Source organism: Salvelinus fontinalis, chromosome 23 (genome assembly GCF_029448725.1).
Source record: "Salvelinus fontinalis isolate EN_2023a chromosome 23, ASM2944872v1, whole genome shotgun sequence".
Classification (NCBI taxonomy): domain Eukaryota; kingdom Metazoa; phylum Chordata; class Actinopteri; order Salmoniformes; family Salmonidae; genus Salvelinus; species Salvelinus fontinalis.
The window spans coordinates 39,434,072-39,459,066 of record NC_074687.1 but is presented as its reverse complement, the minus strand read 5'-3'; the positions used below and the strand labels follow the sequence as shown (position 1 = coordinate 39,459,066).

Here is a 24,995-nt window from a genome sequence, read left to right as displayed (position 1 = left end):
TCTGGGTATTTTCATTGTTTTAACAATGTTTATTAACTTCTGAATCGCAGTCTCTTCAGCTCAGCAAGTGAGTTTATAAGGTGCTGTTAAGTCCTGTCTATCTCTCGCTTATTTCATTCGATGGATGGCTATCACTTGTTGGCAGAAAGATACGCATACACGCGCGGAACTGTCAAACGAAGCACAACGCTGGAAATCTATCCGCATCTTTGACAAACACAGAAGGTTGTATATTGAATTCAACAGAAGAAAACAAAGGGAGAGAGAGAATCTGCCAGTTCCTTGATGTAGCCATGGGCTACAGCCAAAACATTAAGGAACTTGCAGTCTTTCTCTCTCGGTTTTCTTCTGATGAATTATACACCCATATGCTCTTTTGCCTCCAGAACAGCCTGAATTATTTGGGGCGTGGAAATATTGCTCAATTGGTATCACGGGACCTAACGTGTACCAGGAAAGCATTCCCCACATCATTACACCACCAGCCTGTACTGTTGACAGCACGCAGGATTGGGCCATTAACTCATGTTGCTTACGACAAATCCTGACTGCCATCAGCGTGACGGACCAGGAATCGGGATTCGTCGGACCAGGTAATGTTTTTCCACTCCTCAATTGTCCAGTGATGGTGATCACGTGCCCACTGGACGAGATGCCGTTCTGCACGCCACTGTTGTACTGCGCCGTTATTTGCCTGTTTGAGGCCTGCCTGTTAGCTGGAACGATCTCTCATCAACAAGCGGATAACGCCCACAGGACTGCCGCTGACTGGATGTTTTTTGTTTGTTGCACCATTCTCGGTAAATGAGTGAAAAGCCCAGGAGGCCGGCCATTTCTGAGACACTGGAACTGGCGCGCTTGGCACCGACGATAATACCACGCTCAAAGTCTCTTTAGGTCACTATTTAAGAAATTAAAGTGTTTCAACTACAGTGCAACTAGCATGTCATCTACAACAATATAAATGCAATATTTTCATGAATGTATATACATTTGTGTTTATCTTGTGGCTAATTCTCAATACGTAACAATTATACAACTGAAATCAGACATTTGTTTGCTTCCTTTATTTAGCTTCCTTTATAAAACATGACAGTTCATGACATGCATTACTATTTAAATGCACTGTTCTCCCTCTATGTTAAAAGAAACATTGTATGAAATGCATTGTTAACATGTCTTGGTTATTTAACTTGTTTCAAAGCACAGTACATCTTGTTTCATTATATCGTACTGGTGAAACCGGTCTGTACAAATTGCTGCATGATTACAGTATCATTTCCAAAACGAAGCAACAAACAGTACATGATGTATGTCATAGTTTTGTTGTTTACATCAATATTCAACCATTCCAGGTGCTGCACATGGTTTACCTGAATCTTAAAAAAGACTATAAAACATTAAATGTCAATGTACAACAATTCAGATTTTGATCAATAAAATCACAATATTATACTGTATTTCTATCTTACACTTTGTGGTCTAAATCTAAAATTAGGTCTGGATTCAATCCGTAGTGCCGAAGTTCAGCGCTGCAGTGTGCTTGAAATGTAAAGGTAATTTCCGATTGAGCCGGCATATGCAGCGTTTGCCGTGAATGAAGTCTCCACTAAAACGGGAACATTCCCTTTAAATGTCAATCGGGCAACAAAGTGGAACTTCGGCAATAAGCATTGAATCCGGCCCTTAGTCAAATATATCTTCTGTGGCTCTTGCTACAACAACAGAGAGCAGTTTTACATGTATTGATTCAAATGCAATCAATACAATTCAAAGTAATGTACAGTGCAGGCTAGTGAAGCACGTTGTTGTGCATGCTCTCTCCTTACAGCGGTCACAGTCCAGCTTAAACAACATGCAACCACTTTGCATTCTCCTCTGCTACTCATACCTCTAAAATATATATATTTTTAATCATAATTTGTTTTAGAAAAATACCTGAATTCCTTGAGATGTGAAAAAAACAACGAGCAACAGCTTAGTTTACCCAGGAGATGACCAAGGCCAGAGGACCACTGTAGCCTACATACTACATTTCCCATCATGCCTTGGCTACAACCTGATAGTAGTGATCCCCTCCTACTGACAAATGACCAGGTTCAGCTTAACTGTGCCAATAATGCACAAATATTATGGCTATACCACACTGGTCATTCTATTCACATGATGTGAACTGAGTCAAATAGCCACTCTTGCTCTACGGATCCAACAGTTGGCTACGGTAGATGTTCATTCCCATAGAAAGTTGTAATGAGCAAGTAAGCCGATACACATTGCAAACATGATCAGCTCCACATTATATACAGTACATTAACTGAAGTTTGGACTCCACACGAGTCACTGCGGTGTTTGTGATTCGTACCCACACCCGGGCTAACATACAGGGTGAACCAATGGGCTCGCAGTAGAGCCCTCCGGTCACATCAAGTCTACAGTAGATGCACTTTATCCAACACCAGATTTCTCAACACCTGTGGTCACTTCCCACTGAAGTCATTTTAACATCTTGATTTACATTTGGTTGAATTGTTAACTAATGTGAATTCAACAAAAAAACTCACATCAATCGATTAAGGTAAAAAGTTGGGTGACAAAAAAAACGATGAAATTCCTTTACGTTGATGACTTTTTGCAAATCCAATTAGTATTCCACAATGATTCAACGTCATCTCACAGATTTTTGTTGTTGTTGAAATGACATGGAAACCATGTTGATTCAAACTAGTCTGCCCAGTGGGTTGTGACACAGAATCTTCATCTATTTCACATCCTAACACCTCTAATTCATATTTTATTGAAAAACAAAGTCATTACAAAGACCGATTACCACGTTTGTCTCCAAGAGGATGGGTTCTAGTGGGTGATTATAACAGTGGTTTCAGCTGGCTTATGTCTGGCGGTGTTCTCTGTGTCTCCTGTCCAAGGCACGGTAGGGAGGGAGGGATGCATGGGTGGTTGGTTCTCCGGAGGCCCTGGCTGTGATTAAGGTGCCTCTGTATGTATTGGGCCCTGGGAGACCCCTGGCCCCTCAAAGGGTGATCCTGGCACAGTGGTGTTTGAGTTTGCAGGGCAGCACACCCCGGTTGAGCTGGTAGAACTCCACTAGCTGGATTAGATCAGTGAAGCGTGTGTGACCGTCGTCCAGACTGTAGAACAGATCACCCTCGTCATCCACCTAACACACACACACACAAGCTTGAGCATGTCATCTAAAAGATAAGAGAAGTGCACATATCAAAACAAGGGGTTATACTCACCGGTAAGATCTGAAAGTGTTTGATTCTCTGTGTGTGGCACAGTGACAGTACAAATGTCTTGGGGTTGCTTTGGCTGTCCCTTAGAAGAAATACTCTGAAAACAAAAGAAAAAATCTCAGTTTCTTCAGGAACACCTTGGGACAATTTTGTAAATGGTATTTTTGTCCGTTTGAAGAAAAAAAAGAGTAGGGAGGAAAATACAAAAGCTACACTGAACAAAAATATAAAACGAAACATGTAAAGTGTTGGTCCCCTGTCTCATGAGCTGAAATATAAAGATCTCCGAAATGTTCCATATGCACAAAAATGTTACGCACACATTTTTGACATTCCAGTTAGTGAGCATTTCTCCTTTGCCAAGACAAGCCATCCGCCTGACAGGTGTGGCATATCGAGAAGCTGATTAAACAGCATGCTCATTACACAGGTGCACCTTGTGCTGGGAACAACAAAAGACCACTCTAAAATGCGCAGTTTTGTCACACAACACAATGCCACAGATGTATCATGTTTTGAGGGAGCGTGCAATTGGCATGCTGACTTCAGGAATGTCCACCAGAGCGCTTGCCAGAAAATGTCATGTACATTTCTCTACCATAAGCAATCCTCAACGTCATTTTAGAGAATTTGGCAGTACGTCCAACTGGCCTCATAACCGCAGACCACATGTATAGTGTTGCGTGGGCAAATGGTTTGCTGATGTCAACGTTGTGACCAGAGATGCGGTGGTGGTTGTGTTAAGGTATGGGCAAGCATAAGCTACGGACAACGAACACAATTACATTTTATCGATGGCAATTTGAATGCACAGAGATACCGTGACGAGATCATGAGGCCCATTGTCGTACACAATTCCTGGAAGCTGAAAATGTCCCAATTCATCCATGACCTGCATACTCACCAGACACCCATTGAGCATGTTTGGAATGCTCTGGATCGACTCGTACGACAGCGTGTTCCAGTTACAGCCAATACCCAGCAACTTCGCACAGCCACTGAAGAGGACTGGGACAACATTCCACAGGCCACAATCAACAGCCTGATCAATACTATGCGAAGGAGATGAGGCAAATGGTGGTCACATCAGATTCAGATTGTTTTTCTGATCAACGCTGCTCCATTTTTTTTTAAAGGTGTCTGTGGCCAACATGTGAAATCCATAGATTAGGGCCTAATTCATTTAAATTTACTGATTTCCTTTGAAATCGTTGCATGTTGCGTTGATATTTTTGTTCAGTATATTTAGAGTTCTTTGCGACAAAACACACAGAAAAGTGTCTGATGCTGCTCACCCATCAATCAGACCTTGTTGAGTGATCAAGCGGTGTGCCTCATCTCTGGACAGTTTGCTGTGGAACCAGGGCTGGGCCATATGGAGGGCTGCAAAACACACAGGGCGACCATGGTGAATTTCATTAGGCACCAAATGGAGGAAAACATACACACTATTAGAAAAAAAAGGTGCTATCTAAAACCAAAAAGGGTTCTTCAGCTGTCCCCATAAGAGAAACCTTTGAAGACCCCTTTTTAGTTCCAGGTAGAACCCTTTACACAAACGATTCTACATGGAATCAAAAACGGTTCTCCAATGGGGACAGCCGAAGAAACCCTTTTGGAACCATTTTTTCTAAGTGTGCAGAAACTGGGAGGGGCTGTCCTGAAATTGTCCAGTAAGAAATTCTTGTTTTTGTTTTCAGTTGTAAAATGGATGAATACCACCCATGAATATGACCCCACCCCAAAATTCTGCACGGTTGGTTAATGACTTGTAAGTAAGCATTTCACGGTATGTTGTATTCGGCGTATGTGACAGATAAAATTTGATTTGACGCCGGAAGGGAGTAGACACTGGTGGCGGAGTCATTAATTAGCTACTTGTATAATCTTTGCAATGTAATTTCAGAAAATGTCCATAATATATCTGCAGTTATAGTGGAATGATAGTGATTCACAATATTTTTTCACCCCAAAATTATTTTGGGCCAATTCAAAATCGTATTCTAAAATACAGACTTTCTATTTGACAACAAAAGCCAGACCGGCTTCTGGGAAAACTGCACCCTCCCTCTCATCGGCGTCACTAAGAGGCATGGTCATCTCCTCCTCGATCACATTGAACAAAAGCAGACTGGGGAAAGCGGACAATGTAGAAGTCGTGCTATTATTTCGTGGTTGCTAAAATTCTACACTCGTCGCTGAAGTTCAGTTTATGTGAGAAAACAATCCCTGAATGGTGTAGGGAATCATTGTAGCATCTAAATGGCTGTGAAATATCTTTTCAATAACAAAAAAATATTGTTTTTTACGGCTGTTTGGTCCATGCTATACGTTACCCCATTGAAATTGAAATTTTAAATCATTAGGGTTAAGGTTAGGGTTTAGGATAGGTCCAAGGATTCTGGACTGCACTAACCTCTCCACCATGTTAACAGGAAAATGGGATGCGGGGGAGGGGGGTTGTTTGGAATACAGCATAGGTGTTGTTACAATTCACCTAGATTCCACATGGTTGATACATTCTACATGTAGCACCTTTAAGTGTATTTGGTCAGGAGGGATGTGACTGCATTCCTGGGAGTTGCTGCCTGCATGGTAAAAAAATGGCCTTCTACTAACCTATGTTTGACATGGGACTCTGGGAGGTGGATGGGCTTCCATGGGAGCTCAGACGGTGGCAGCTTTTCCTCTGAAGGGAAGGAAAGGAGGAGTCCAAGTATCACACGCTTGGACTATTTTCACATGGGTGCATCATCATTTCACACCTTATACACATTTTGGGCATTGACAAAGCATCTGTTGTCAGGTATTCAGTCATGGTAAAATAATCCTTTAAGCACTATTGCAGGACCAGTGTGTCACTAGTGTGTCATGCTGAGTAGAGAGACATGATGTCAGAGAGAGAACCAAATGGCCTACCCTCCATGAGAGCCCCTCCTCCACGGCTACGGACAGCGCCTCCGATGGATTCTCGATCACCCGGCTCTTGTGTCCTGAGAAGTCCATGGCCACCAAGGAGTTCTCGGAGATACTTCTCTGGAAATGTACATCATGTTTGAGGTAGTATATATTATTACGAGTATACAGGGTAACAGTGTTTGAAATTTAGAAAATATGTTGTCAGATGGTGAGTGAAAGGTTATAGGAGAAGCACATTCATGCTTTCTGTGTGTGGTATTGTGCTGCCATCTAGTGTCTGAGAAGTGTGACTTGAGTATAATTTCTAGATGATTCCGAGCAGAATGTGCTCAAGTGACTGGAGATTAGAGCGGTTTGGAATAGAATGACACAGAGCATTGACGGTAGTCCCTTAAACTCTCATAGCCACTGGTTCTAAATAATCACACACAAAATAAAATATTTCTTATCAGGATTAGGATTGTTATATTGTTGCTGCCTTGCTATGTTGTTGTCTTAGGTCTCACTTTATGTATTGTTGTCTCTCTTGTTGTGATGTGTGTTTTGTCCTATATTTATATTGTATTTATTTATTTATTTTTAATCCCAGGTCCCCGTCCCCGCAGGAGGCCTTTTGCCTTTTGGTAGGCCGTCATTGTAAATAAGAATTTGTTCTTAACTGACTTACCTAGTTAAATAAAAAAATGAAAACCTAACCTCAGGAAAGGGGTATACCTAGTCAGTTGTACAACTGAATGCATTCAACTGAAATGTGTCTGAATCAGAGAGGTGCGGGGGGGGGGGGGGGGCTGCCATAATCGACGTCCACATTTTCGGCACCCGGAGAACAGTGAGTTAGTTGTAACAAAGTGACTAGTGTTGACTTTAAGGTAGAAACATGTGAATCCTTCTTAGACTCTTCTCCGGTCCATTCAGATGATGTAAATATAATTCTGGCGTTCCCGGACATCAATGTGCAAACAAACTGATTGCTCCTTTCCTTGACATGTCTCAATTTTCAGTTTGGTTTCGTTGAGATCTAATTCTTTGCCCGGCGGTCTAGTCTAGCGGCGTGCTGTGCTCTAGGTCAGGGGTACTCAACTACTATAATATACAGTCATTATTGCTCATCAATCATTTTGGACCAGTCTATATGTCAGTGCTGGGGGTTGGTCTAGCGCAGGGGTACTCAACTACTATAATATACAGTCATTATTGCTCATCAATCATTTTGGACCAGTCTATATGTCAGTGCTGGGGGTTGGTCTAGCGCAGGGGTACTCAACTACTATAATATACAGTCATTATTGCTAATCAATCATTTTGGACCAGTCTATATGTCAGTGCTGGGGGTTGGTCTAGCGCAGGGGTACTCAACTACTATTTGAGAAGGTTCCTAGGTGGCAAAGGTCAGGATGGATATCGTCCTTTATCGGCGTTGTGGTACAGCCGCAGTAACAAACATAGTCGTCTACGACTTAGGAAACATGTTGGTATATAAAATATACATTAAACATGGGCAACATTGCTGAAGAACAAAAGTGGTTGCATAATTGTCTATGAAAAAAGTGCACTGTGAACCATTGTACATGGGCGTTGAATCCAAAAAATAAAGTGCATGTTTTCTGGAGAACAAAGGAGAGTTTAACAAAAACAATCATCTGAAAGCACATAATGTCTCTGTGGGCCATGCAATATTCATGTAGAAGTCACTCTGGGCCTTGCATCAATGAGAGAAATGACACTTTCTATCTCCTGACAATGTTTTGAACTTTGGCACAAAATGGTGTGAGAGCAACTTGAGACACTGGTGCCGTTGTTCATTGCTGAACATAGAGCGGTATTTGTTTTAATAAAGTTAATTGTGGAGAAAGCTGATTCACAGCTGTATGTGGAGCCAAACATGGGCAGGATGTATAGTGCCAGTTTCTTGAGAACAGGGACATCAGCTGCAGGCACCATCTTTCCCCAGAAAGTAACAGGGTCACAGTCACCAGTCTGCTCCTTCAAAGACACATTTTCTTGCAGCTCAATCAACCCCATTTGCAGTGAGGCAACATCTACCCATCTGAAGATCTGTTTTGCGTCTTCTGACAACTTTGTCACATTTGTGACCAAGAAGGGGTTCTGGATGAGCAGCAGCAGTTCTCTTCCAACCGTGAAGTCATCAAAGCGAGCCTTTAAGTTTTCCATCAGCTTCTGGATGAAATCAACGTGGTTTGGGAACATCTTTGTCTCCCTGCATTTGCACCAGAAGATTGGGGAAGTGGACAAGTTCTCCCTGGAGATCATTCTTGAAAAGCTCCAATTTCTTCTGGAAAGCCCGGACTGCTGTTATCACATCACACACTGTGTTGTGCCATCCCTGCAGCTTAACATTCAGTTGATTAAGGTGTGATGTAATGTCTGTCAAAAATGCAACTGTTCCCATCTTCTCCTCATCTTCCAAAAACTCCAAAAACTGAGTTGCCTTGTCACTCTTTTGCTCTGATAAGAAAGCTTTGATTTCTTCCTGAATGGCCCAAAAGCGTTCCCAAACTCGGCCTTTGCTGAGTCAGCTGACATTGTTGTGCAGTAATAAGTGAGCAGAATTGGCATTGGCCTCTGTCAGAATGCTTCGTAGAAGACGGTGTTGTAAGGATGATGTGGCTCTCAAAAAATGGATAAGTTTCATCATCGTTGTCATGACCTCAGAATACTCTTCTCCCAGACTGGCACACAGAACAGATTGATGGATTATGCAGTGGTATGACGTCAGGTCACGGTGGTCCTCTTTTAAACGTGCAACCAGTCCCCTCCCTCTTCCTAACATGGCTGGAGCGCCATCTGTGATGATGGAGACCACAGACTTCAGATCCAGCCTGCTTTTTGTCAGCATCGCTTTGATGGCCTCATGGGATATCCTCTCCCCGTGTGTGTGCTTCAAGATTTGTTAAGCCCAACAGCTCCCCACAGAATTATAAAATCTGACAAACACCAGAAGCTGGGCACTATCAGTGTCATCTGTTGATTCATCCACAGCTAATGGAATGCGTGGTGCATTCTGAATGGCCTCATCAAGTTGTGAAGTCAAATCTTCAGCTAATATTTCAGTTCTCCTCATTGCTGTGGAATCTGACAGTGGGATCGGTTTGATCTTTTCTCTGAGCTCATCTTTTTGTTGACCTTAAAGCAAGGTGTCAGCGACTTCACACATGCATTATTTTACCATCTCAGCGTCTGAAAAGGTTTTTGTTGTGTTTTCCCAAAACCCAGGCTATCCTCAGTGAACACTCCATTGTACGTTGTTGGGCTGTCAGGGAATCGACAAGGATTTCTGGTGGACCTCTCATATTGGAATTTTAGTTGGTTCATCTGGTTTGTTCTCACCTCCGTGTTCAGAGGATACGTTTGATCTAAATTACTATGCCTGGTGTCATAATGGCGCTTAACATGGGCACTTTTCACGAGGGCTACGGACTCACTGCATATCAACCACATTGGTTTTGTGCAAGTTGCGGGTAGAATAAATACATACTGTTCCGGCCACTTGTCTTTGATTATTTGGTTTTCAGCGCCAGCTGTTCATTTTGTTTTAACAAGCCATATTAACAAAGATATTGGTAACTAAGCTCCCACCTGTGATATTAACAGTCGAACCGCGGTCAAATCTTTCTGCCTGCTTGTCCCAAGGTTCCGCAGAGGATATTTGGATTGATGTTATTGGGTAAGACGCGGCCTCTTGTATTTGCATATAACCACGCGATTGGATTAGACAGGGCACTAGTTGAGATGGGCGTTGTTTTTAGAGAAAGAGAGGTTGCTGAGTTAGAGGCCGATGCGCCCGGTAGATTTTTTAAAAAGCTGTCAAAAATAATTGATTAACTTTATATAACAAAATGCGACGTTGTCCGGTCCGTATTGACCCTTCTCTGGGTCCGGACCCAGACTGCGACCCGCCAGTTGAGTTTGGCTGCTCTAGGCTGTAGCGGCTGTACGGCAAAGTAAAGGAGATTAAGCAGCGCCATGACCCCTCTACAGTATATCCTGTACCCTAACCTAATATACTCCCCAAGCATGTTCCCAGAAGCTGGGTTAGTCTAGGTGTGCATCCCAAATAGCACCCTTTCCCCAGTTATAGTACACTACTTTTGACCACAAGTGCACTACTGTACATAGAGAATCGGGTGCCATTTGAGATGCATCCTAGCCCTTCCCTTTGCAGCGCTGAGCTCAGGGTCCCAGACCCATGCCTGGACACTCTGTGCATTCCTCTGACAGCAAAGTAGAAGTGACGAGGTGTTAAGTCTGAGAGCAGCTGATCTCGGGTTATTTTTAGAGGAGCCAGGCTCCTCGAACATGTTCCAGTGCCCAAAATAGAACATGTGTTTACTCATAAAGAATACTGGAATTTGAGGGGGAAACGCTTTCATTTTAAACTATTCTAGAAGATCACTCCGGTATGACTACTAGACTGTGTGTTCTGGGTCATGTGCTTTAAACAGTGTACCGGCACATTGGTATTTACACACCACTTACCATAGGTGAAGCTTTCTGTTTCTGGTGTGGTTGAATGAAGTTTTGGTACAGCTGCAACCCATACTGCAACACAAAACAGTAGGTGATAACGTTGTTCAGAAAGCACCGATCAGACATGATGAGGCATGGATGGATGGCATACAGTAGTCAGTTGGGGGTCAGGAAAGACCACACTACTAGAGTTGTGCTGACTTTGGAGATCTGGAGACACATGACAGAGGTCGCATCCCCAATGGCACCCTGTTCCCTACATAGTGCACCACTATGACCCCTGGTCAAAGGTGGTGCACTATATAGGGAATAGGGTGTGCATTTGTGACGCACACAGACAGAGGATGTGATAAGGGGGCAGCATGGTGACTGTACCTTAAAGAGGCGCATGGCAGTGACCCAGCAGGTTCTGGTTTGCTCATCATCTGCACACAACAACTTGAGGTCTCGGGGAGAGCCACGCTTAGTAGACTGGAGGATCATCATGAAGAGAAAGCATGAGTTTATCAAACAGAACTCGGAAATGACTTTCTTTTCCTTAATTGCGCCTGATGGGATAAATACAGTTCCATTGAATAACTTAACATTGTAAAACACCAAAGTATAGGTTTATAGATAGAAAATGCAAAAGTACCTTGACACAGAAGCCATAGTCCGTCGGCGCTCCGTGTATCTTCTTCGCCGATAGTAACGTGTAGACGTCGCCGTCACTGAACTCGGCAATAAACTGGAGATGCCTTGGTTCCTGTGAATAGAGAACAAGAAACGTCTCAAATCTCCACATGCCTTTCAGTGTTCATTAGTGTTTATGTCACATCACCCCCCCAACACACGATGCTCCATTGCAAACAGGGGTTCTTCTTGCATGCCACTGTGGAGTAGCCTCAAGTTCCATTACAAATCCAACTATGTGAGGGATCGGGGTAGAAATGTGAACAATGCAGGGGTGCCCAGTGTGAGGACAGATGCTAAGCAAGTGCCCTGGTCGATTGTGATCACAGACTAAAAGTGATCGTTGTTTTAGCTGCAGACTCCTTCGAGCTGAGAGGTGGGACAAGGTTGGCACACTTCAACATAGTCAAGCAAATAGTATTGCCCTATCCATTACACTGTAGGTGTGGCTAGTATGTATATTTAGTGTTAAAGATAGGACCAAATATGTGACAAAGTGATAGGAGCTTTATTAATACTATAAGCATACTGTCAGGGAGCCAAAGCAAAGGAGCACAAAGCAAACCATTGTTGAAACTATGTGACTGCGACACAACATTCTCACTTCCCTGTTGCACAGTGTCAAGCACAGGTACAGTCAAGTCCATAATTATTGGCACCCTTGATAAAGATTAGCAAAAAATACTGTATCAAATAAATACAAATCTATTTCTCTGAGCAATTGTATTATTATAAAAAAATATAATTTCAACCCCAAATGTTTTTGCATAACAATTTAGCTCAGTATTTGAATTTTTATTTTATAGAGTATTTTTTGCCCATCTTTATCAAGGTTAGAATAATTATGGACTTGACTGTAGGTATAGTTGTCTGGGTATGTGTTGACTGACTGGCAATTTGTATGACACCAACCAAAATTGTAGCCAAAACCAATGTACACATGAGCATAAATCACATCATATCAAACAAAAATAATTAAATCAAATCTAACTTCTGTTACTAATTGGATTGCCTATATTGGAGATTGCAAACCCGGGTCATTTTGTGCTCTAGTCTAAAGAACAGCTCTTCTGTAGTTGGGAGAGGGGGAAGTGGTTGGTTTGGCACAGTGCTGTGCAGGTCTAAGATTCACCTGTCATCCATGGGTGTTGAGGGCTCAGTCCTTGGCAGTGGCATGCCATCTGACCTGAGGGAAAGCTAGCTCAACCAGTTCCACAGAGCAGCCAGGGAACAATAGAGCTAGCTACTCCCCTACTGTACACCACACCACTCTGGCAAATTGACACAGGCTTCTCACATGAGCCCATAAAACAGCAGGTAAAACAAGTTCAGTTCTCTCCTTAAACCTACTTGCTTTTTGCAAAAACACTTTTTTAACACTTTTTTGAAGGAAATCTTTGTACTTCATATTGTAATCCATTAAAGGCCATGTTTCATTGAAATCTGGAAAAACGTGACGAGTTACTTTAATATTGAAACATTTATAGACTACACACTTATATAACAAATGCTATTGACTGACCTTTGATGTCCCCTTGTTTGAGAAGTAGAGACCTGACCTCCTCAAGACAAAGTAGAACTTCTTCCAAGACTTCCTGCCTTGTTCTTTGGCATGGAGGTGCCCATGGATCTCTGGACAAGTGCTTGAGTTGAGAAATGTCTGTCGGACAGAAAAATAGTCCTTAAATACTGTAGCAGCAACACTGAGGGGCGGTTTCCCGGACACAGATTAAGCCTGGTCTTGGAGAACAGAGAATCTGGATTGAGTCTCTACGAAAGTGCTTTTTTTAACCCTTTGCTGAATCTGTGTCCAGGAAACTGGCCCTAACTCTGTAACTTTAAAGTGAAGCAACATGTAGAATGTTGCTTAATAGATACCTGTATTAGCTGAGAATGGTCCATAATCCCATTGGTTTCACTTGATAAGGACACCATGTCATCTGGGAAAAAATCCTATCAATATGAAAAACAACATCAGTCATAACACACAGGCTCTTTACATCAGCTATCCATTACTGGTCCAGCTCAGTGCATTTAGAAAACAGGCCGTATAATGTACTAATTAGTTCACAATTGTTTTGCTAAACACACCCTGGTCTTACCAGCGGTTTATTGAAGAATTCATATTTGGCATAGTTCTTCCGGAAATATAGGCGACTCTCTGTGTCCATGCCCCAGCCGGACAGCACCTCCATCACAGATTCATGGTCTTCTATGGTTCTTTCTGGTCAAAACAAGAGAAAGAAATGTCAACGTAGAGACCACAAAAGAAAGAGAGGGAGAGGAAAGTGAGATGAATAAATTTAGTAAAATCTACAGTATCCAACCATGTTCCTCATCACAATATCATATAGTCAAACATTAAAGGTTTAGAATAAAGTTCTCAGAAGTTCAAACACATAATCAAGATCATACAGTACACATTACAGTGGTTATAGCTGTTCAGAATCATAACAGTAATATAAACTGGTTTAGTGCCCACGGCCCACATACAGTACAATAAGGCCTGTGTCAGAGCAGGGCATGTGCTTTGCTACCTCTAAAACCGTGCAGATTGATTATTAACCCTTTAAGTAGAGATAGATGAATACATAGCTTAAGGTGGGAGTTACAGTACGAGTCCTGGCTCTCTGGGTATTATTATTTAGATGTATTACCAAATAAATGAATATTAACTGTTACAATGGAAAGCAGTCATTTGGAGGCAGTCGTCTGGACACTGGAACACTGCACAGCCGTTTGAGGCCAAGTCATTCCCATAGTATGACCAAAGTCGAGGCAAGGTGGTGGGGTGCTGGTTATGCTGGTCAGGATGGTTTGTGCTGTTTGTACTGTTACCAAACTTTGCATCTGCACTGTTCAAGTAAATGTGATCTTGTCAAATAAATGGAGGAAATGGTTAAAAGTCGTCCTTGTGCATAGAGTTGTATGGTTTAACTTTGCAATCATTGTTTTTTGTTTGGCACAATATACGTCTCAGCAGCATTCTGTTACCTTGGAATTTCCCCGCAATGTCTCTCTAGTATCTTTAGTAACCTATTTTTACAAATGTATTCATTAGGAATCCCATTTCATGTCTGAAAAGCAGCTTTTCATCTCAACACGAGCACCGCATTAAGTGCTGAGAGGCTTTACGCAAAATATTACATCTACAGTACCAGTCAAAAGTTTGGACACACCTTTATTTTTTACAATTTTCTACATTGTAGAATAATAGTGAAGACATCAAAACTATGAAATAACACATATGGACTCATGTAGTAATCAAAAAAAAGTGTTAAATCAAAATATATTTTGTATTTGTGATTCATCAAAGTAGGTGTGTCCAAACGTTTGACTGATGTTGTAATTTGAGCAGCACTTCATTACAAACTCAGTGAAAGCAGATGCACTTCAACTAATTGTACAAGAGGAGCACAAGCTTTATTTGGCTTGACCAAGATTATGAGTGAATCAGGCCACATATCGTTATAGGAGGTTCTAAGGGCTCTAAAAGATTAAGAGGAACTGATGTGTGGGTGTCCCAAATGGCAACCTATTCCCTATATAGTACACTACCTTTAACCAGAGCCCTATGGGCCTTAGTCAAAAGTAGTGCACTATAAAGAGAAAATGGTGCCATTTGGAACACAGCCTGTATATGTCCTGTGTAGCTCAGCTGGTAGAGCATGACGCTTGCCAGGATTGTGGGTTCAATTCCACGGGGGACAAGTACGGAGAAGGACAAAAAAAGTATGAAAATGTATTCAGTCACTGCTTACTGTAAATTGCTCTGGAATAGAGTCTGCTAAAGGACTAAAATGTATCTGCACAGAAGCACTGGAAAACAGTATTTTGTGTCAGTATGATAACATGGCAAAACAGATGCTGAGGGTTGTAGAATACTACCTTTGGCAGCGATTACAGCCTCGAGTCTTCTTGGGTATGACGCTACAAGCTTGGCACACCTGTATTTTGGGAATTTCCCTGAATTTTTCTCAGCAGATCCTCTCAAGCTCGGTCAGGTTGGATGGGGAGCATCGCTGCACAGCTATTTTTAGGTCTCGCCAGAGATGTTCGACCGGGTTCAAGTCCGGGCTCTGGTTGGGCCACTCAAGAACATTCAGAGACGACCCGAAGCCAGGCCTGCGTTGTCTTGGCTGTGTGCTTAGGGTCATTGTCCTGTTGGAAGGTGAACCTTCACCCCAGTCTGAGGTCCTGAGCGCTCTGAAGCAGGTTTTCATCAAGGATCTCTCTGTACTTTGCTCCGTTAATCTTTCCCTCAATCCTGACTAGTCTCCCAGTCCCTGCTGCTGAAAAACATCCACACAGCATGATGCTGCCACCACCATGCTTCACCATAGGGATGGTGCCAGGTTTCATCAGACCAGATAATCTTGTTTCTCATGGTCTGAGAGTCCTTTAGGTGACTTTTTGGCAAACTCCAAGCGGGCTGTCATGTGCCTTTTAGTGAGGAGTGACAACCGTCTGGCAACTCTACCATTAAGGCCTGATTGGTGGAGTGCTGCAGAGATGGTTGTCCTTCTGGAAGGTTCTCCCATCTCGACAGAGGAACTCTGGAGCTCGGTCAGAGTGACCATTGAATTCTTGGTCACCTCCCTGACCAAGGCCTTTCTCCCCTGATTGCTCAGTTTGGCTGGGCGGCCAGCTCTAGGAAAAGACTTAGTGGTTCCAAACTTCTTCCATTTAAGAATGATGAAGGCCACTGTATTCTTGGGGACCTTCAAATGCTGCAGAATTGTTTTGGTACCCTTCCCCAGATCTGTGCCTCAACAGAATCCTGTCTCGGAGTTCTATGGACAATTCCTTTGACCTCATGGCTTGGTTGTTGCTCTGACATGCAGTGTCTGTGGGACCTTATATACACAGGTGTGTGCCTTTTCAATTGAATTTACGACAGGTGGACTCCAGTTGTAGAAACATCTCAAGAATGATCCATGGAGACAGGGTGCACCTGAGCTCAGTTGAGTCTCATAGCAAAGGGTCTGAGTACTTATGTAAATAAGATTATTTTTAAATTTTTTATACATTTGCAAAAAATTCAAAAAACCTGTTTTCGCTTTGTTATTATGGGGTATTGTGTGTAGATTGATGAGGATTTAAATGTAATCCATTTTAGAATAAGGCTGTAATGTAACAAAATGTATAAAAAGGGAAGGAGTTTGAATACTTTCTGAATGCAATGATTCATCATCAGGAAACAATTGACTCTACAAGAATAGAAGAGAAGCCACGTTTAGCTGACATTTTGACATTTAATTTCCAAAGTACTACAATAAACATTGACTGGTTTTCATTCATCTAAAATTACCAAATGTTCCCGTAACAACATATACTGAGTGGTGAAATTATTAATTTCTCAATTAACATTCATCTCAAAAAAATAAATGTGTATTGAAAATTAAAAGCAGGAGACTCAGAGGAACACATGAAACTTTGAGACACACTTTACTAAACTGGTTGAATGAGAACAGCACATTTCCAGCTAAATCAATGCTTAAAGACTCCGTTAAATAATGAACAGAACAGATGGGTAAGTTATGCAATCTAAGTGTGAAGAATGCTGCTGAGAAATGGTTAGAAGATAGAAGACAAGAGTCACTTTTGCTGCACAATTCAGTGTTTGCTGACCAACTTGTGGTACCAAAGAGCAGAATCACACTGGTGTGCCACAGAAAGAGTAACTGTTATTTTTTTTGTCAACAATCTACACATGTGTCTCTGCAATATCGAAGTGTTTAAAAAAATAAAATAAATATTAGAAATTAAATAACTTAAAAATAGTCGTGGCATAAGTACTCAGCTCCATGAGTCAACAAATGTTAGAAACACATTGGACATCAATTACAGCTGTACGTCTTCTTGGTTAAATCTATAAAGATCTTTGCACACCTGGACTCTTCAATATTTGCCCATTATTATTTTTTGAATTCTTCAAGCTCTGTCAAGATGTTGGGGATTATGGCTAGACAGCCATAGATTTTCCATCAAATTTAAGTCAAAACTGGGTATCACTTTATTTTAAGGTATACATATTAGTCACTAATTAGTTTATAAGTGTGTATATAAGCAGCTAAGAAGGTATTTATTCCGTGTTATTAGTCATGTATTAGGCCTTAAGTATTTTCTTATTCAAACATAAGTCATATTACTGGTCAATCATTGATAACTTCATTGTTAGCCATAATAAATACACATTAGTCGTTAATTAAGAGCAAGTTACACAAGAAGCAGGCTTTTAGTAAGCGGTCGCAATATGGGACTAATAAAGTCTTAGCACTGTACCTTAAAATGTGTTCCCTGCTCTGAATTGTGGCCACATTTTTACTTGAAAAATCATCTTTACAGAAATGACCTCATTGGACAGAAAGGGTCACACAGAAAACATGCCATACAGAAAACATCCCAGTCAACATTTGACGTAAACACCACAAAACATCCATATATTTGAATGTTGGCTGTATGGCGTATATTATGTATTATGAAATGCAAAGGAGCACACCTCCCCACACCCATGAGCAACACCATATATTGCTTGCCTGAAACTGAGAATTGGTGTAGTTTCATTAGATAAGAGATTGATTCATATTAATGCCACACATTCAAGGTCGGGATTCAATCTGATCGCACAATGTTGACAATGCACCTTTTAAAGGGATAGTTAGAGATTTTGGCAATGAAGCCCTTTATTTACTCCCCCAGAGTCAGATGAACACAGGGGTTGGAACCAAAATAGTTGCCCAATCATTTCATTCTGAACAGAACCATTTGTTTTGTTCCGGTCCACTGTTTCGACCAGCAAAACAAAGTTCTGAACCGGTTCCAACTCCAAAAAAGTTAAGGTTTATATTGTTTCTTTTTTAACCTGTGAAATCAACTTTAAAACTGTTTTGACATTGAGCTCATTAAATGACTTCACCAATCAGTGCACATGGAGCAGGCAAGCTAGTTGTTTAAACGCATAATGGGCAGACAAGTGTAGCCTATGGCACAAGATGCGACTGACATTTTGCTGGTGGGGAGAGGGCGAGAGAGGGTTGAGGAGAAGGCTTGAAGCGCTGGGCATCTTGCTATGACATGCATTATTTGAATTAAGTCCACATAATTATACCTAGGAGGAGTGGCTTCTACGGAGGAACTTTGAATGTCCTTTAAGCTAGCTAGATAACAAGCTTGTGTGTGCAGAGCGGCACCAGAATTGAAAACACCTCTTACCTTTTTGTAGTTAATAAATCCAACGTGAAACTTGATAACTAGGACTATATTATCCTTAACTAGCATTGAAAAAGTGAATCCATTCTTCTCTAGCCAATAGACCCAGTGTGCCTTGCGACGGGTGTACAGAGATGACCAGTTTACAGAGAAGTATAGAGTGCAGTGATGTGTCTATAAGGAACAGTGGTGGCAAATCTGATGGCTGAATGGTAAAGACCATTCAGAGAGCACCCTTACCTGCCAATCTATAAATTACATCTCCGTAGTCTTTATGTAGGCCGTAATTGTAAATAAGAATTTGATCTTAACTGACTTGCCTAGTTAAATAAAGGTTAAATCAAATAAATAAATGTCTAGCATGGGTAGGATGGTCATCTGAATCAGGGTTAGTTTGGCAGCCGGGGATGAAAAAGGAGCGATTATGATAGAGGAAACCAAGTCCAGATTTTACTTTATCCTGCAGCTTTGGTAAGTGCTGAGAGAAGGACAGTGTACCATCTAGCCATACTCCCAAGTACTTGTAAGCTCTAAACCCTCAGATGTAGTAATCACACTGGTGGGGAGAGGGGCATTCTTCTTACCAAACCACATGACCTTTGTTTTGGAGGTGTTCAGAACAAGGTTAAGGGCAGAGAAAGTTTGTTGGACACTAAGAAAGCTTTGTTGTAGAGCGTTTAACACAAAATCCGGGGAGGGGCCAGCTGAGTATAAGACTATCATCTGCATATAAATGGATGAGAGAGCTTCCTACTGCTTGAGCTATGTTGTTGATGTAAATTGAGAAGAGCGTGGGGCCTAGGATCAAGCCTTGGGGTACTCCCTCGGTGACAGGCAATGGCTGAGACAGCAGATGTTCTGACTTTATACACTGCACTCTTTGAGAGAGGTAGTTAGCAAACCAGGCCAAAGACCCCTCAGAGACACCAATACACCTTAGCCGGCCCACAAGAAAGGAATGGTCTACCGTATCAAAGGCTTTGGCCAAGTCAATAAAAATAGCAGCACAACATTGCTTAGAATCAAGGGCAATGGTGACATAATTTAGGACTTTTAAGGTTGCAGTGACACATCCATAACCTGAGCCCAAACCAGATTGCGTACCCAAGAGAATACTATAGACGTCAAGAAAGCCAGTCAGTTGATTATTAACAAGTTATTCCAACACATTTGATAAACAGGGCAAAATAGAAATTGGCCTATTAACAGTTAGGATCAGCTTGATCTCCCCCTTTAAATAAAGGACATACCGTGGCTGCCTTCCAAGCAATGGGAACCTCCCCAGAGAGGAGAGAAAGGTTAAAAAGGTCAGAGATAGGTCAGATGATAGGGGCAGCAACCTTAAAGAAGGGTCTAAACCATCTGACCCCTAAGCAGCCTCCACTGCCCTGTCCAGTATGAAGGAAGTTAGCTTTAGTAACTAGCATTAGCACAATGACTGGAAGTCTACAGGAACAGCTAGCATTAAATTACCTGTAAAAGTCAAGCATGCTGTAACACACGATCAGATTGAATCCCAGCACAAGTCAACATTTTACGTAAATAATTAGCCACCATTTTACGTAAATACTTGCCACGGGTGCTAATATTATGGTAATTCTGATTTAAAAGACACACTATGGAAGTTTAGATGCCAATTGTTTATGTGAAATGTTTTACTTGATTTGTTGGCTATATGACATCATTTATGTGGGGAGGTGTGCCTCTTCTGTCCAATGAGGTAATTTCTGTAAAAACAAAATATTCAACTAAAAATGTGGCCTCACTTCAGAATAGGGAACACATTGTAAGGTACTATGTCCTTATTAGTCCCATATTGAGACAGCTTACTAAGAGTATGTTTCTGGTGTAACGTGCAATTAACAACTAATATGTCTTTATTATGGCTAACAATTAAGTTATTAATGATTGACCAGTAATATATGACTTGCTTGAATAAGAAAATACTTAATTAAGGTATAATACATGAGTAATAACAATACCTTATTAGTTGCTTATATACACAATTATAAACTACTAGTGTCACATATGTGTAACTTAAAATAAAGTGTTACCCAAAATGGTAACTTGGCCTCTTAGGAACAGTCACTGTCTTCTTGGTAAGCAACTTCAGTGTTGATTTGGCCTTGTGTTGTAGATTATTGTCCTGCTGAAAGGGGAACTCCTCTTCCAGTCTCTGGTGTAAAGCAGACAAGCAGGTTTTCCTCTAAGATTTTGCATGTGCTTAGCTCCATCCTGTTTCTTTTTATCCTGAAAAACTCCCCAGTATTTGCTGATGTCAAGCATACCCATAGCATGATGCAGCCACCACCATGCTTGAAAATCAGGAGGCAGTTACTCAGTGATGTATTGTGTTGGATTTGCCCCCAAACATTCAGCTCTTCATTTAGGCAAAAAGTGTATTCCTTTGCTGTACTTTTCGTCTTCTTCAGTATTACTTAAGTGCCTTTTTGAATACAAGATGCATGTTCTGTATATTTGTATTCTTCTTTTCACTCTGTCATTTAGGTCACTACAATGTTGTTAATCCATCCTCAGTTTTCTACCAGCACAGACATTGAACTCTGTAGCTGTTTTAAAATCACCAATGGCCTCATGGTAACATCCCTGAGCAGTTTCATTCCTGTCCTGCAGCTCAGTTCAGAAGGACGACTGTATCTGTGATGTGCCTGGGTGGTTTAATTTATAAAAATCGACAGCATAATTGTTAACTTGACCATGCTTAAAGAGATATTCAATGTCTGATTTGTTCTTGTTAGCCATGTACCTATCACTGCCCTCCTTTCTGAGGATTTCAAAAAGCTCCCTGGTCTTTGTAGTTGAATCTGTGCTTGCAATTCAATACTTGACGGAGGGATCTTACAGATGTTGTATAAATGGGGGACAGAGGAAGGGATGGTCATTAAAAAAAATCACGTCAACCCCTATTATTTCACACAGAGTGAGTCCATGTAATTTATGTGATTTTTTAAGGCCACATTTTCCTCCTGAACTAATGTAGGTTTGCCTAAATACTTATGCAATGACAATATTTTAGTCGTTGCACAAACAAACTTCCACCTTGACATTACAGAGTATTTTGTGTAGATTGTTGACAAAACATGACCATTACATCCATTTTAATCCCACTTTGTAACACAATAAAATGTCAAGAAATCCAAGGGGTCTGAATACTTTTGCAAGGCACTGCAATCACTGTAATCAGGTATACTGTATTTTTATATGTGAAGGATTTTGTGTCGACTAGATAGTTGGAAAACCGACTTGACTTTCTTAATTGCCTCTGATGGGATAAATAAAATAAAATGTTTACCTATGCCTAGATGAGAGAGATGCTCAAACAGAGTCCAGCTGTGGTCGTCAATGCAATGATTCTTCATGACAAACAACTGGCAGATGTCCCGGGCTGTGATGTCAGTGGGAACCTCTACTGCTCGACTGGTATTGTCCTCATTATACACTTTGATTACCTGCAGTGGGGAAAAAAACACATTGACATGAACTACATCTGTATGATATAAAATATATACATTAAATATATACATACATAACATTTACATATATCAAATGCACATCAAAACATTACAAATAACCAACGAGGCAAGAAATAGGGGTAGGGAGGGAGGCATAATTTCAAATGCATAGGATTTTCTAAATGTTCTCCAAGCCTTATAAGATATGAGGTAGGTCAAATCCCATCATTAACAAAGCCCATGATAATTCTACCCCATAATCATTCAACCCACACACAACAGCACCAAATTCTCACAAAAGTTGGGGAATAACAAAGTACTGTACTATTGCTCCAATTATGTTTTTTTTCTCCCATTCACAACAGTTATGTTACAGTTCTGCATTACAAATAGCACAAAGAAACTCAACAAAACAGCAAATAAGTTACTTACAAATCCATCTAGCATCACAACTTACCCCTCTTTTGGGAGACAAGCAAACGTGTGAATTTGAGCCAACTCTGCAGCCTATGTAGGGCTGAGTGCACAGCATTGTAAACCAGGCTTTTGGTGAGGAACATGGAAACATGCACCAGACAGGCAGACAGCGCAGAGCTGAGCAGAACAAAAAAAAGCAGAGCAGCGAGTCAGTGTCAGCTGGGAAGCGAAAAAGCAGAGCCCCCTCTCTCTCTCTCTCGCTTTACTGCAGTGGAGCTGAACTGAGCTAATTACAAAGAGCTGCCTCTGATCACAGCGTTTTCCTGACTCCACAGATATATGTCACCGAGGCTCTGGCCCAATCACCTGCCACCTTTTCCTCAAGTAAAAAGAGCCCAGGATCAGCCTGCTCTGCTCCACACACCCCAGGAGGAGGAGGAGGAAGAGGAGGAGAAAAGAGTCACAAGGCTCGCTCCCCCCTCCCTATTCACACAACCATGGCAAGTCGAGTTCTTAGCATAAAGCCCTGCATGAGCTCAAAAGCAATTACAAAAGGTGCTAGTTAAATGTAATGCTAGTTGGGTCAACTCTGTCTAAAGTTGACAGGGGTGGGCGGGGAGAGGGGGAGGGAGAGAGGCACAGTAAAGATCAGCTGGCTGCCTCTGTGTGCTTGGGTCTTGGTTTAAGGCGGATCGGTTGGGCAGGACGCTCCAGCCCTCTTTTGTGGAGAGAAAGGAGGTCACAGTGCTCCAGCAGGGCTGGGGTTAGTGCCCTTAAGGAGCCCGCAGCGAATCACAACCTCCAGCTATGACATCACCCCACAATGAAGTAGACGATCTAGTGATTAAATCAGTCAGTGCCAAGATTTACAAGACAAAAAAAAAACACAAAAAAAAGGATTTCCCTTTGTAGGTACCTAACAAAAGCAAAAGGGACTGCATTACTGGGATTACTTTAACAGCCAATGTCCCCTTGGTGGGTTGCCTGTACAGTACAGACAGACAAGCTAATGATAATGAGACACTGTAATCATCTTGTACATTGCAGCAACTCTTAGGTCACTCGCATTAGAAAGCGGAGGACAGTAATAATCTAAAAGCCCAGTGCATTTACTGTACTGTATACACCATTACAATGCGTGTAATGCATTTCCAGTGGTAGAAATGACAACAGGAAAAATAGATGAAAAGAGTGTGAAGGAGCCTCTAAAAATCAGGCTGTGGAAATAGCATCTAGGCAGGATTCCAGTTGTGTCCCTCTGTGAAAGTCACTTCCTGAGAATTTGCCAAATCAAATCTCTAAAAAGATCATGTTTCATGAGTAACAGGGCAGGGTTTGTCAGGGTTTGTCAGGGGGTGATGAAGCTTTAAGTGCATTACTCCTGAAGGTGACAGGTTGACGTTAGTTCGTCAACTAGGGCTGTGACGGTCATGCAATTTTGGATGACGGTTATTGGTCAGCCAAATGCCCGCAGTCACCATTATAAACATTAGAATATAAAAAAATAATAATAACAACATAAATATCCTCTCCTCCACTCCTGACTGCATATGCTGCCATAGAAATAGCCTAGGCAACCAACGGCTCGTTATCTACACCTTGCTCATTTCAGCGAAGAGCGACAAAGTTTCATTGCGTTGTTAAGAGTCCAGGTTACCGCAGAAACTGACTTAACCGCACAAATGCCGTTATGGAGGTTATTTTACTTCCATGACAGTCTTCATCCATAACTGTCGGTTACACGGTAATTGTGCCAGCCCTATCCTCAACACAAATACACTGGAATGAACGCTCTTACACACTATGTTTAACATTTTGGTGCCAAGAGGATATTTTAATACATTGAAGCCCTTTATAGATTAACTGTGCTGACAGAACATTTTGTGTTCATCAATATCAATGTCTACCATCCTTTAGAGAGCGTTCGACAAATATTTGATGAGGTACTTAAAAATTCAACACTCCGCAACAAAATCTTCTGGTTCTGTCCTCATTTTGGTGAACTACTCTCTTAATTGGAGATACAAGGTCACAGACAGCAAAAGTTCACAACTCGCTAACAGCAACAATAAAGTGCTTATAGTTCAATCTAATGAATCCGTCAACAGTCTGAACCCACACTAGTCTAAGACTGCTCCTATCTGGGTTTGATCATCGCATGTTGGATGTTTCAACTAGGGTTGAAGTGACTGGCTACAGTATCCATGATAAATGACTTGTTCCAGGGAGTAAAATGAACGCCGAGACCAGATAAAATGCTGCTGTGAACGGCTGCTTTCTGTGTCAACGAGCACAAAGAGGTGCATTCATCAGGTAGCCATGCTGCTCCATGTGCAGACCTACACTTGTTTTTATGTCGACAGACCACAACTCCAACTCCCAAACTCACTTCTCTAAAGTGTCCTACTACTAATATACAGGTAGTTATTGCGGTTGCTTTACCTTCCCTAGAAAGATTGATAAAGTCCGCTATTTTCTACACCGACTTTATGACGACTTAAGTCCTTCATATGCTCTTCCTTATATCCAAAAGATAACACCAAAATGTTACAACAAAGAG

General features: G+C 41.6%; 1 protein-coding gene across 6 annotated transcripts in view; it reads right to left on the bottom strand.

Moving 5' to 3' along the window:
- Positions 1-1,052: 1,052 nt before the first annotated feature.
- LOC129821309 (growth factor receptor-bound protein 14-like) overlaps positions 1,053-24,995 on the bottom strand; it is a 48,761-nt gene continuing 24,818 nt past the window's right edge. For 5 of the 6 annotated variants that reach the window (XM_055878827.1, XM_055878825.1, XM_055878826.1 and 2 more), the window contains 12 exons: positions 21,859-22,015; positions 13,436-13,557; positions 13,212-13,286; positions 12,856-12,993; positions 11,296-11,406; positions 11,037-11,132; positions 10,671-10,733; positions 6,174-6,290; positions 5,874-5,943; positions 4,550-4,637; positions 3,258-3,351; positions 1,053-3,175 (listed from right to left, as the gene is read on the bottom strand). In XM_055878827.1, coding sequence (XP_055734802.1) covers positions 3,029-3,175; positions 3,258-3,351; positions 4,550-4,637; positions 5,874-5,943; positions 6,174-6,290; positions 10,671-10,733; positions 11,037-11,132; positions 11,296-11,406; positions 12,856-12,993; positions 13,212-13,286; positions 13,436-13,557; positions 21,859-22,015 — 1,278 coding nt within the window. In that variant the 3' untranslated portion in view covers positions 1,053-3,028. Of the gene's footprint in view, positions 3,176-3,257; positions 3,352-4,549; positions 4,638-5,873; positions 5,944-6,173; positions 6,291-10,670; positions 10,734-11,036; positions 11,133-11,295; positions 11,407-12,855; positions 12,994-13,211; positions 13,287-13,435; positions 13,558-21,858; positions 22,016-22,475; positions 22,900-24,995 lie in introns of those variants that run through there. The other variant, XM_055878829.1, reaches the window with a different exon arrangement.